The following is a 12,301-nucleotide window of genomic DNA, read 5'->3' as shown; positions in this document are numbered from 1 at the left end:
GTCTGTCATGCAAATCTGGAATCAGTTGGAACTGGATGCAGAAAATGAGTGACATGTACTTCCATATGCTCCAAATACAACACGGATTCCCTCACAATGTTTGTAGTTCAGGGCAGGGATGTTTTCACTTTTGTTTTTTATATAATCATTTGGTGTTGGTGTCATTACCTGTCCATAGTTGCCAAGGGAAGATGATGATGAAGCTTCATCTTGAACATCTGCAGCAAAAGTGCATTTTTAATACATTAAATGACTTGCTAAGTCACTACAGGGGGAAGTAAAGAGTGAACCATGTTGACAAGGCTGTGGACTCTTGGGATAAGAATGGCAGGTTTCCTTCCCTAAAGGCCATCAGTGAACCAGCTGGGATTTTACATTAATTCAACAACGTTAGTATGGGCAGGAGAAATAAGCCTGTGAAACTCTGTCAAAGGCACAGGGATGTTTTCATTTATCAGTTAGACGAAAAGGAAGAGAAATGTATTATGTTTTCCGCATCAAGATGTTTAAAAGTGATATATTGTCACTTTTAATGTCAACATTTATGCACCACACATTTTATTTCATAGCTTCATTGTCCATCATCCCTATTATTATTTGTTGCCTCCAAAGTGACCTTCATCCTTGAGGGAAATTGTAAAGTAAGATGAGCAGATGACCAGTAGGCATCAGTGAGAAGGATACATTGTTAACTGTAGGACTGCTTTGTGCTGGGAATGGCCACATGGTGACATTTGGTGCATGGGGTACAAGCACTGCCTCAGATCAGCTGAATACGGCTGTATCAGTCATAACTTGTGCAATCCTAGTTAAGTACATTTTCATCTACAGGTATCCTGACTACATCTGAGTCTTCAACTTCCCCCTCCTCCTAATCCCTTTGTTGCTCTTCCTCCTCCCTTTCTCGTACAAAGATGTAGAGTGTTTAGATCATAAGTCATAGAAGCAGAAATAGGCCATTCAGCCTTTTAGGTCTGTTCCACCATTTGATCATAGTTGGTAAAATAGGGCTGAGTCAGCATGGCTCAATCAAGGGGAAAATGGGTACTGCCGATGCTGGAGATTAGAGTCAAGATACTGGAAAAGCACAGCAGGTTAGGCAGCATTCGATGAGCAGGAAAATCAACGTTTTGGGCAAAAGCCCATCATCAGGAACACGTCATTTACTGTCTCCGTTGCTCCTGATGCAGTCTCCTCTACACTGGGGAGATTGGACGCCTACTGTTAGAACGCTTCAGAGTACATCTCCAGGACACCCACACCAATCAATCCCACCACCCCGTGGTCGAACATTTCAACTCCCCTTTCCATTCTGCTGAGGACATGTAGGTCCTGGGCCTCCTCCATCGCCACTCCCTCACCATCCGACGGCTGGAGGAAGAACACCTCATCTTCCGCCTTGAAACCCTTCAACCCCATGGCATCAATGTGGACTTCAACAGTTTCCTCATTTCCCCCCCCCCCCCAACCTTATCCCAGTTCCAGCCTTCCAGGTCAGCACTGTCCTCATGACCTGTCCCACTTGTCAATCTTCCTCCCACCTATCTGCTCCACCCTCCTCTCTGATCTATCACCTTCACCCCACCTCCAATCACAGATTGCACTTTCAGCTACCTTACACCCAGCCCCCCCCCCCCCCCACCCCCCCCCCCCCCCGCCTCCCATTTATCTCTCCACCCCCGAGGCTCCCAGCCTTTGCCAGAAATGTTGATTTTCCTGCTCCTCGGATGCTGCCTGATCTGCTGTGCTTTTCCAGCACCACTCTTCATCAAGGGGAGGTCATGCCTGACAAATCTGTTAGAATTACTTGAGGAGCTAATGAGCAAGTTAGAAAAGGAGAGCCAGTGGACATTTAGATTTCCAGAAGGCCTTTGACAAGGTGTTGCACAGGAAGCTGCTAAATAAATCAGGGGCAAGGTACTGGCATGGACAGAGGATTGACTGACTGGCAGAATGCAGAGAGCATGGATGAAGGAGTCTTTTTCAGAATGGCAGCCAGTGACCTGTGGAGTTCCACAGGGTGATGTTGGGACCACAAATATTTACATTATTCATTAACAATCTTGAGGAAGGAACTGAGGGCATAGTTGCTAATTTTGCAGATGATACAATGATAGGCAGAGAGACAGATAGTGTTAAGGAAGCGGGGAGGCTGCAGAAGGACTTGGACAGGCTAGAAGAGTGAGCAAAGAAGTGGCAAACGGAATACAATATGGGAAAGTGTGAGGTTATGCATTTTGGTAGTAGATTAGAGGCATAGTCTAATTTCTAAATGGGAACAGCTTCAGAAATCTGAAAAGGACTTGAGAATCCTAGGTCAGGATTCCCTTAAATTTTGACATGCAGGTTCAGTTAGCTGTTAGGAAGGCAAATGCAATGTTTGCATTAATTTCAAGAGGGTGAGAATACAAGAGCAGAGATGTACTGCTGAGGCGCTGGTCAGATCACATTTGGAATATTGTGAGTAGTTGTAGACCCCATACCTAAAAAAGGATGTGCTGGCATTGGAGGGTGTCCAGAGATGGTTTACAAGAATTATACCAGGGATGAAGGGTTTATCATATGAGGAGCAGTTAAGGACTCTGGGGCTAGACTTGATGGAGTTCAGAAGGATGAGACACATCATTGAAACTTACAGAATACTGAGAGGCCTTGATAGTGTGGACATGGAAAAGATGTTTCCACTAGTAGGAGAGACTAGGACCCAAGGAACAGGCTCAGAGTGAAGGGATGATTCTTTAGAACAGAGTTGAGGAGGAATTTCTTCAGCCAGGAGCTCATTGCCACAGAGGGCTGTGGAGGCCAAGTCTGAGTGTATTTAGGACAGAGATACATAGCTTCTTGATTGGTTATGGGATTACAGATTAAGGAGAAGGTTGGAGAATAGGGTGGAGAAACATAAAGCCCTGATTGAATGGCGCAGCAGACTCAATGCACATGTGACCACTACCACCACCACCAGCACCCCGCCTCCCCTCCACGGACTGCAAAACGACAGCGTTGTGTAAATTGCCTCTAACTGGATGCCTGCCTCCATTCCGCAAACAGCCAGTCTGTCTCCATGTCTGCATCAGGGAAATATCCACAGTGGTGGGGATATATCAGACAGCCATTCTACACTCTCCTTGCGAATCATTCTGGCATGCTCACCTACAAACTTTCCCCCCACCTCCCTCCACTAGGCTAGAAAAAGTCTACTTCTTGTCAGTTCAACCCTTACTGGAGTGCCGGACTGCACAATGTTTTTGTCCTCAAAATGGGCATGAGAAGAGTCCTCAGAAAATTAGACATAATAAGTTTTTTTTCTACCCTATTTAGCAACTGAAACAAATTGAACTAATTGAAATTTAAAAGTCCCTTAAAGGAGCATTTCCTTCTATTCATAATTAGGTTTAAACAACTAATTGTATACGTTACTGCACAAACTGTAGCAAGCAGAACCTGAACCCAGACCTTCTGCCTTAGAGATAGGGACACTACCAGTGCAGAGCAAGCACCTCCCTTATATTTATGTGAGGACCTGAGGAAATGTAGGCTTTGTTTAGTCCAATTAAGTCATTTGTCATTTCTCTTAAAGAACTTATTTAATCAGTGTGTTTATATTCTTTGTAATGTGCTCAAATTTTGTTTATACATTAATTATGCTGTTTTCTTTATTGTAGCCCACAGTATGCGAGCGAGAGCTGTGCGTATTTGCATTCCAGACTTTGGGTGTAATGAATGAAGCTGCAGATGAAATTGCAACAGGGGCACAGGTACACAAATGTTAACTAGCCAGATCTTTACCTCACAGATCAAAGTGATTGATGATTACAATGAACGTGTTGTTAGGGGAGAATTAGGTAGCACGGAACATTTGATTATTTCTTTTACCCATGCAATCCAGTTTAAATCTAATCAAGCCAAAAAGAATCAAATTATTTTAAAAGTTGTCTTTTTTTTGGTGTAAAGTTTGTTTTGTTTTAATTTTAGAATCCAGTATTCCTTTAGCTTCTAACCATGTCTATTACATGAGTAAAATAAGAACAGTAATACTAAAGTGCTTCAGTAAGTATTTTTAATGCTCTAATTCATAAGTGCGTGGTCTAGTTTGAGACTGAAATTTACAGGCTTCAAACTTATAAACAGTAGAAATAGGAGCAGAAATAATTCACTTAGCCCCTTGAATGTGCTCTGCCGTTCAATAAGATCATGGCTTCTCCATTTGTTTCAATTCCAAATTGTCAAATATTGTTACAACCTATGCTTCCTCTGTTTAACGAGAATATATGTGTCTCTGTATTTAAAATAGTCAATGACACTGCCTCCACTGCCTTCAGAGGCAGAGTTCCAAAATTGCAAAATCCTGTGAAAGAAAAATTTCTCTCATCTCTGTCCTGAAAGGGCAAACCCTAATTTTAAAACAGTGCACCCTAGTTCTTGACTCACCCAAACAGGAAACATAATTTCCATATCTAACTTGTCCAGAACATTCTTATACACTTGAATCAACTCACCCAGTGAAACTCCAATGAAAACAACCTCACCCCTCTCCAATCTATCCTCAGACAACAATTCACTCATTCCCAGTATCAATCATGTAAATCTCCTCTAACTTAGGTGCAATGCATTTACATCCTTCCTGAAATAAGGAGACCAAAACTGCACACAGAATTCATGATGTGGTACCATCAATTCCCTGAAACAGAACATCCTTACTTTTATGCTTAAGTGCTGTTGTAATAAAGACAGGTATCCCAGTAGGCTGCTTGATTATAGGCTGTATCTGAATATTAACTTCTTATGACTCATGCACCAGAAAACCTAATTCAGTATTTGTTCTCTGTGTAAGTAATACTTTTTTTTCATTAAATCTTGAGTCATACAACACGGAAACAGACCCTTCAGTCCAATTCATCTGAGACAACCAGACATCCCAATCTGACCTAAGCCCTTTTGCCAGCATTGGGCCCATATGCCTCTGAACACCTTCAGATAAATGTATCTACCCAGATCCCTCTTAAATGTTGTAATTGTACCAGCCTCCATGACTTCCTCTGGCAGCAACTCCATACACACCACACCCTCTACATGAAAAGTTACCCCTTTGGTCCCTTTTAAAGCTTTCCCCTTGCACCTTAAACCTATGCCCTCTAGTCTAGGACTCTTCCACTCTTCTTGCTGCCAGTGTAAATGATGAACAGGCTTTAGGGAGTCAGGAGGGGAATTACTCGCCATAGTATTTAAATTAGATTAGATTACTTACAGTGTGGAAACAGGCCCTTTGGCCCAACAAGTGCACACACACCTGCCAAAGCGCAATCCACCCAGACCCATTCCCCTACATTTACCCCTTCACCTAACACTACGGGCAATTTAGCATGGCCAATTCACCTAACCTGCACATTTTTGGATTGTGGGAGGAAACCGGAGCACCCGTAGGAAACCCATGCAGACACGGGGAGAATGTGCAAATGCCACACAGAGAGTCACCTGAGGCGGGAATTGAACCCAGGTCTCTGGCGCTGTGAGGCAGCAGTGCTAACCACTGTGCCACCATGCCGCCCATTTCTAGCCTCTGACCTGCTGTTGTAGCTGCTGTGTTTATATAGAGTCATAGAGATGTACAGCATGGAAACAGACCCTTAGGTCCAACACGTCCATGTCAACTGGTTATCCCAACCCAATTTCATCCCACCTGCCAGCACCCGGCCCATATCTCTCCAAACCCTTCCTATTCATTTACCCATCCAAATGCCTCATAAATGTTGCAATTGTACAAGTCTCCACCACATCTTCTGGCAATTCATTCCATACACGTACCACCCTCTGCGTGAAAAGATTGCCCCTTAGGTCTCTTTTATATCTTTCCCCTCTCACCCTAAACCCATGCTCTCCAGTTCTTGACTTCCCGACCCCAGGGAAAAGACTTTGTCTATTTATCCTACCTATGCCCCTCAAAAATTTATAAACCTCTATAAGGTCACCCCTCAGCCTCCGACGCTCCAAAGAAAACAGCTCCAGCCTGTTCAGTTTCTCCCTGTAGCTAAGATCCTCCAACACTGGCAACATCCTTGTAAATCTTTTCTGAATCCTTTCAAGTTTCACAACATCTTTCCAATAGGAAGGAGACCAGAATTGTACGCAATATTCCAACAGTGGCCTAACCAATGTCCTGTACAGCCGCAACATGACCTCCCAACTCCTGTACTCAATACTCTGACCAATAAAGGAAAGCATACCAAACGCCTTCTTCACTATCCTATTTACCTGTGACTCCACTTTCAAGGAGCTATGAACCTGCACTCCAAGGTCTCTTTGTTCAGCAACACTCCCTAGGACCTTACCATTAAGTGTATAAGTCCTGCTAAGATTTCCTTTCCCAAAATGCAGCACCTCGCATTTATCTGAATTAAACTCCATCTGCCACTTCTCAGCCCATTGGCCCATCTGATCAAGATCCTGTTGTAATCTGAGGTAACCCTCTTCGCTGTCCACTACACCTCCAATTTTGGTGTCATCTGCAAACTTACTAACTGTACCTCTTATGCTCGCATCCAAATCATTTATGTAAATGACAAAAAGTGAGGGCCCAGCACCGATCCTTGTGGCACTCCACTGGTCACAGGCCTCCAGTCTGAAAAACAACCCTCCACCACCACCCTCTGTCTTCTACCTTTGAGCCAGTTCTGTATCCAAATGGCTAGTTCTCCCTGTATTCCATGAGATCTAACCTTGCTAATCAGTCTCCCGTGGGGAACCTTGTAGAACGCCTTACTGAAGTCCATATAGATCACATCTACTGCTCTGCACTCATCAATCTTCTTTGTTACTTCTTCAAAAAACTCAATCAAGTTTGTGAGACATGATTTCCCACGCACAAAGCCATGTTGACTATCCCAAATCAGTCCTTGCCTTTCCAAATACATGTACATCCTGTCCCTCAGGATTCCCTCCAAGAACTTGCCCATCACCGAGGTCAGGCTCACTGGTCTATAGTTCCCTGGCTTGTCTTTACCGCCCTCTTAAACAGCGGCACCATGTTTGCTAACCTCCAGTCTTCCGGCACCTCACCTGTGACTATCGATGATACAAATATCTCAGCAAGAGGCCCAGCACTCACTTCTCTAGCTTCCCACAGAGTTCTCGGGTACACCTGATCAGGTCCCGGGGATTTATCCACCTTTAACCATTTCAAGACATCCAGCACTTCCTCTTCTGTAATCTGGACATTTTGCAAGATGTCACCATCTATTTCCCTACAGTCTATATCTTCCATATCCTTTTCCACAGTAAATACTGATGCAAAATATTAATTTAGTATCTCCCCCAATTTCTGTGGCTCCACACAAATGCCGCCTTGCTGATCTTTGAGGGGCCCTATTCTCTCCCTAGTTACCCTTTTGCCCTCAATATATTTGTAAAAACCCTTTGGATGCTCCTTAATTCTATTTGCCAAAGCTGTCTCATGTCCCCGTTTTGCCCTCCTGATTTCTCTCTTAAGTATACTCCTACTTCCTTTATACTCTTCTAAGGATTCACTCAATCTATCCTGTCTATACCTGACATATGCTTCCTTGTTTTTCTTAACCAAACCCTCAATTTCTTTAGTCATCCAGCATTCTCTATACCTACCAGCCTTCCCTTTCACCCTGACAGGAATATATTTTCTCTGGATTCTTGTTATTTCATTTCTGAAGGCTTCCCATTTTCCAGCCGTCCCTTTACCTTCAAACATCTGCCTCCAATCAACTTTTGAAAGTTCTTGCCTAATAACCTCAAAATTGGCCTTTCTCCAATTTAGAACTTCAACTTTTAGATCTGGTCTATCCTTTTCCATCACTATTTTAAAACGAATAGAATTATGGTCACTGGCCCCAAAGTGCTCCCCCACTGACACCTCAGTCACCTGCCCTGCCTTATTTCCCAAGAGTAGGTCAAGTTTTGCACCTTCTCTAGTAGGTACATCCACATACTGAATCAGAAAATTGTCTTGTTTACACATTTAAGAAATTCCTCTCCGTCTAAACCTTTAACACTATGGCAGTCCCAGTTGATGTTTGGAAAGTTAAAATCCCCTACCATAATATCCTATTATTCTTACAGATAGCTGAGATCTCCTTACAAGTTTGTTTCTCAATTGTCCTCTGACTATTGGGGGGGGTCTATAATACAATTCCAATAAGGTGCTCGTCCCTTTCTTATTTCTCAGTTCCACCCAAATTACGTCCCTGGATGTATTTCCAGGAATATCCTCCCTCAGCACAGCTGCAATGCTATCCCTTATCAAAAATGCCACTCCTCCTCCTCTCTTGCCTCCCTTTCTATCCTTCCTGTCACATTTGTAAGCTGGAACATTAAGTTGCCAGTCCTGCCCATCCCTGAGCCATGTCTCCATAATTGCTATGATATCCTAGTCCCATGTTCCTAACCATGCCCTGAGTTCATCTGTTAGGCCTCTTGCATTGAAATAAATGCAGTTCAATTTATTAGTCCTACCTTGTCCCTGCCTGCCCTGACTGTTTGACTCACTTCTGTTCTCAGCTGTACCTGTCTCAGATCGGTCTGTTTCCTCACTATCTTCCTGGGTCCCCCCTCCCCCCCACCTTACTAGTTTAAATCCTCCCAAGCAGTTCTAGCAAATTTACCTGCCAGTATATTAGTCCCCTTCCAATTTTGGTGCATTCCGTCCTTCTTGTACAAGTCACTTCTACCCCAAAAGAGATTCCAATGAACCAAAAATGTGAATCCTCCTCCCATACACCAGCCCCTCAGCCATGCATTCATCTGCTCTATCCTCCTTTTCCTGCCCTCACTAGCTCACAGCACTGGGAGTAATCCAGATATTACTACCCTTGAGGACCTCCTTTTTAAATTTCTGCCTAACTCTCTGTAATCTCCCTTCAGAGTCTCAACCTTTTCCCTTCCTACGTCATTGGTTCCAATGTGGTCAATGACCTCCTGCTGGCCCCTCTCCCCCGTGAGAACATTCTGCACCCTCTCTGAGACATCCTTGATCCTGGCACCAGGGAAACAACACACCATTCTGCTTTATCTCTGCTGGCCACAGAAACGTCTGTCTGTACCTCTGACTACAGAATCCCCTAACACAATTGATCTCTTGGAAGCTGACATACCCCTCGTTGCATTAGAGCCCATCTCAATACCAGAAATTTGGCTGTTCGTGCTACGTTCCCCTGAGAATCCATCACCCCCTACATTTTCCAAAACAGCATACCTCTTTGAAATGGGTATATCCACAAAAGACTCCTGCACTAGCTGCCTACCTCTCTAATCCTTCCTGGAGTTAACCCATCTATGTGACTGTATCGGAGACTTTCCCCTCTTCCTATAACTGCCATCCATCACATACTCTTGCTGTTGCAAATTCCTCATCGCTTCTGTCTGTCTCTCCAACCGATCCACTCGATCTGATAAGATTCGCATCCAACAGCATTTATGGCAGATATAATCTGCAGTAACCCTTAAACTCTCTTTAAACTCCCACATCTGACAAGAAGTATATATCACTGCAAAGGCCATTTTTGCTCCTTCACAATCTACAGACGCAGAAAATAACACCGTCTTATTCCTCTACAAACACTGCCCCAGGTTAAATTAATAGCTATGGCTTATATTTTAAGTTTAATCAAGAGACTTATCTCCAAAAACATATAATCAAGAAAGAATCCACTATACTCACTACTGCAGCCTTTCTCTTGGACAGACTTAAAACAACAATTAACTTATCTGATTCTGTGCTGTGAACTTCGCCCAACAGTTCCTCCAAGATTAGTTGTGAAATTCACTGTTTGTTCAATTCCTTCAAGATTAGTTGTGAATTTCATGGTTTGTTAATTTTCCCAGATGCACTCTGATGTCCAGCGATGTACTATATGGCTGGACAAATTGAGTTTCTGATCAATGGCAACCCCAGGATGTTGATCGTGGGGAAATTCAGTGATGGTAACACAATTGAATGTCAGGGGTAGTGGTTAGATTGTCTCTTATTGGAGATTGTCATTGCCTGGCATCAATGTTACTTGCCACTTGTCAGCCCAAGCCTGGATATTGTCCAGATCTTGTTGCATTTGAACATGGACTGTTTCACTACCAGAGGATAGTGAATGGTGCTGAACATTGTGCAAGCATCAGTGAACCTCCCCATTTCTGACCTTATGGTAGAGAGAAAGTCATTGATGAAGCAGCTGAAGATGGTTAGCCCTAAGGAACTCTTGCAGAGATGTCTTGGAGCTGACCACCAACAACCACAGCTATCTTCCTTTGTGCCAGGTATGACTCTGACCAGTGCAGGGAAAGACTTTTGGCTCATTGAGTCAGCATCAGCCAGACCCAGACCCTACTCTAACACCACATTTACTATGGCTAACTCACTTAGCCTGCATTTCCCTAGACAGTATGGACAATTTAACATGGCCAAACCACCTAAACTGCACATCTTTGGACTGTGGGAGAAAACAGGACCACGCAGAGGAAACCCATGCAGACACGGGGAGAATGTGCAAACTCTACACGGGAGTGGTGTCACCTGAGGCTGGATTCAAACCCAGGTCTCTGGCACTGTGAGACAGCAGTGCTAACCACTGAGCCACCGTACTAGCTTGGCAGAGAGTTTGCCCCCGATCCCATTGATTCAAGTTTTGCTATGGCTCCACACTCGGTCAAGTGTAGCCTTGATGTCAACGGCTGTCGATATCACACCTGAGACCTTTGGTAAGAAATTGCTAACTTTGAATACTTGGTATCTTAATAATATTTGGATATGAACTTGTAGTGTAACCTATAAAGCTGCAGACCAAGAGCTGGAAAGTGGAATTAGGATGGCTTTTTGTTACCAGAACAGATGAAATAGCCTCCTGTGTAGAATATTTCTGCAGCTTAACCAAATCCCAGGACTGTTAACACATTTGACATTCGAGATTAAGTCACTGATGCTCACTTTGAGTTCAGTCAGGGCCATATATCTCTTGGATATATCGCTTGGATCTGAACTCGAGAGAGGAAGTGAGAGTAACTGCCCTTGATTTCCAGGTCACATTTAACCTGAGTGTGGCATCAAGGGGCTTTAGCAATATTAAGTGGGAATCAGGGGAAACTTCTCCACTGGCACAAAGGTTGTGGTTCTTAGAGGTCATCATCCCACCATGGCAGATGGTAGAGTTTGCATTTGATAAAAAAAAACCTGGGATTATGATATTAATGATAATCCATACCGATTGTCAGGAAAAATCCTTCTGGTTCTGTCCTTTAGTGATGGAATCTGCCATCCTTACCTGGTCTGGCCTACATGTGACTCCAGACTCTCAGCAATGTGTTTGACTCTTAACTCCTCTCTGGGCAATTGGGGATGAGCAATAAATGCTGGCCTAGCCAGTGACACCCTCATCCCATGAACGAATAAAAAAAGTCAATCATCTTAGCTCGAGGACCTGTCTCCAGGAGTTCTTCAGTGAATGTCTAAGACACAACCATCTTCAGCCGCTTCACCAATGATTTGTCCCTGCATCATAAGGTCAAAATTTTAATGCCCACTGATGACTGCACAATGTTCAGCACCGTTTGTATCTGTAAAATACTGAAATTGATCATGTCCAAACACAACAAGGCCTCCTAGCTTAGAGGTATAGCACCAACATTGCACCACAAGAACCCTACCACTGAGCAAGAAATATTTAACACATAAGTAAAAGCCCTATCAACTGAGCTAAAGTGAGCAAATAATGCTCCATATTGAACTTAATAAAGCTATTTGTGATTACAAACAATTGGGATCGTTTTTGGAGTTGGTGGTTCTGCTTTAGAACCTCATTCGAAATCTGGATGCATATTGCTTTTAGGCACAGTAAACCACACAAAGAGCATATCCTGTATGTGCCTAATATGCTTGGTCCTATCTCACTGACCACACTTCCAATTGATTCTTTTCTGTTATTGCAGGTGGTGGATTTGCTAGTGTCCATGTGCCGATCTGCTCTGGAATCTCCCAGAAAAGTAGTCATTTTTGAGCCATATCCATCTGTAGTGGATCCCCTTGATCATCGGAGCCTGGCATTTAATCCTAGGGTATTTTGCTTTTGCGTTAATTAACATCTGCTTAATGACTGTCTAGTATATCACTGGTATCTGAATGATTACTTGGTATTAGGCCAATGACGTACAACATGGGAAAATGTGAATATGCCTACTTAAGCAGAAAAATGGATAGAAATATCAGAATTCATTGTATAAAGGGATCTGTGTACTTATGAATTACAAAACATTAATACACAAGTGCAGCAAGTCATTAGGTAGGCATGTGGAA

The 12,301-nt window shown here is 43.4% G+C and overlaps 1 protein-coding gene across 1 annotated transcript in view; it reads left to right on the top strand.

The window, feature by feature from the left end:
* Positions 1-12,301, top strand: part of parp8 (poly (ADP-ribose) polymerase family, member 8) — a 384,586-nt gene that overhangs the window by 327,078 nt on the left and 45,207 nt on the right. The window contains exons 15-16 of the mRNA XM_043688244.2: positions 3,663-3,755; positions 11,938-12,063. Of these exons, the coding sequence (XP_043544179.1) occupies positions 3,663-3,755; positions 11,938-12,063 (219 nt within the window). The remainder of the gene's footprint in view (positions 1-3,662; positions 3,756-11,937; positions 12,064-12,301) is intronic.

This window comes from Chiloscyllium plagiosum, unplaced genomic scaffold, assembly GCF_037043375.1.
Source record: "Chiloscyllium plagiosum isolate Xiang-an unplaced genomic scaffold, Cpla_swu_hap1 HiC_scaffold_1, whole genome shotgun sequence".
NCBI classification, from domain to species: Eukaryota; Metazoa; Chordata; class Chondrichthyes; order Orectolobiformes; family Hemiscylliidae; genus Chiloscyllium; species Chiloscyllium plagiosum.
The sequence above is the reverse complement of the archived record's forward strand: the minus strand, read 5'-3'. Positions and strand labels throughout refer to the sequence as shown.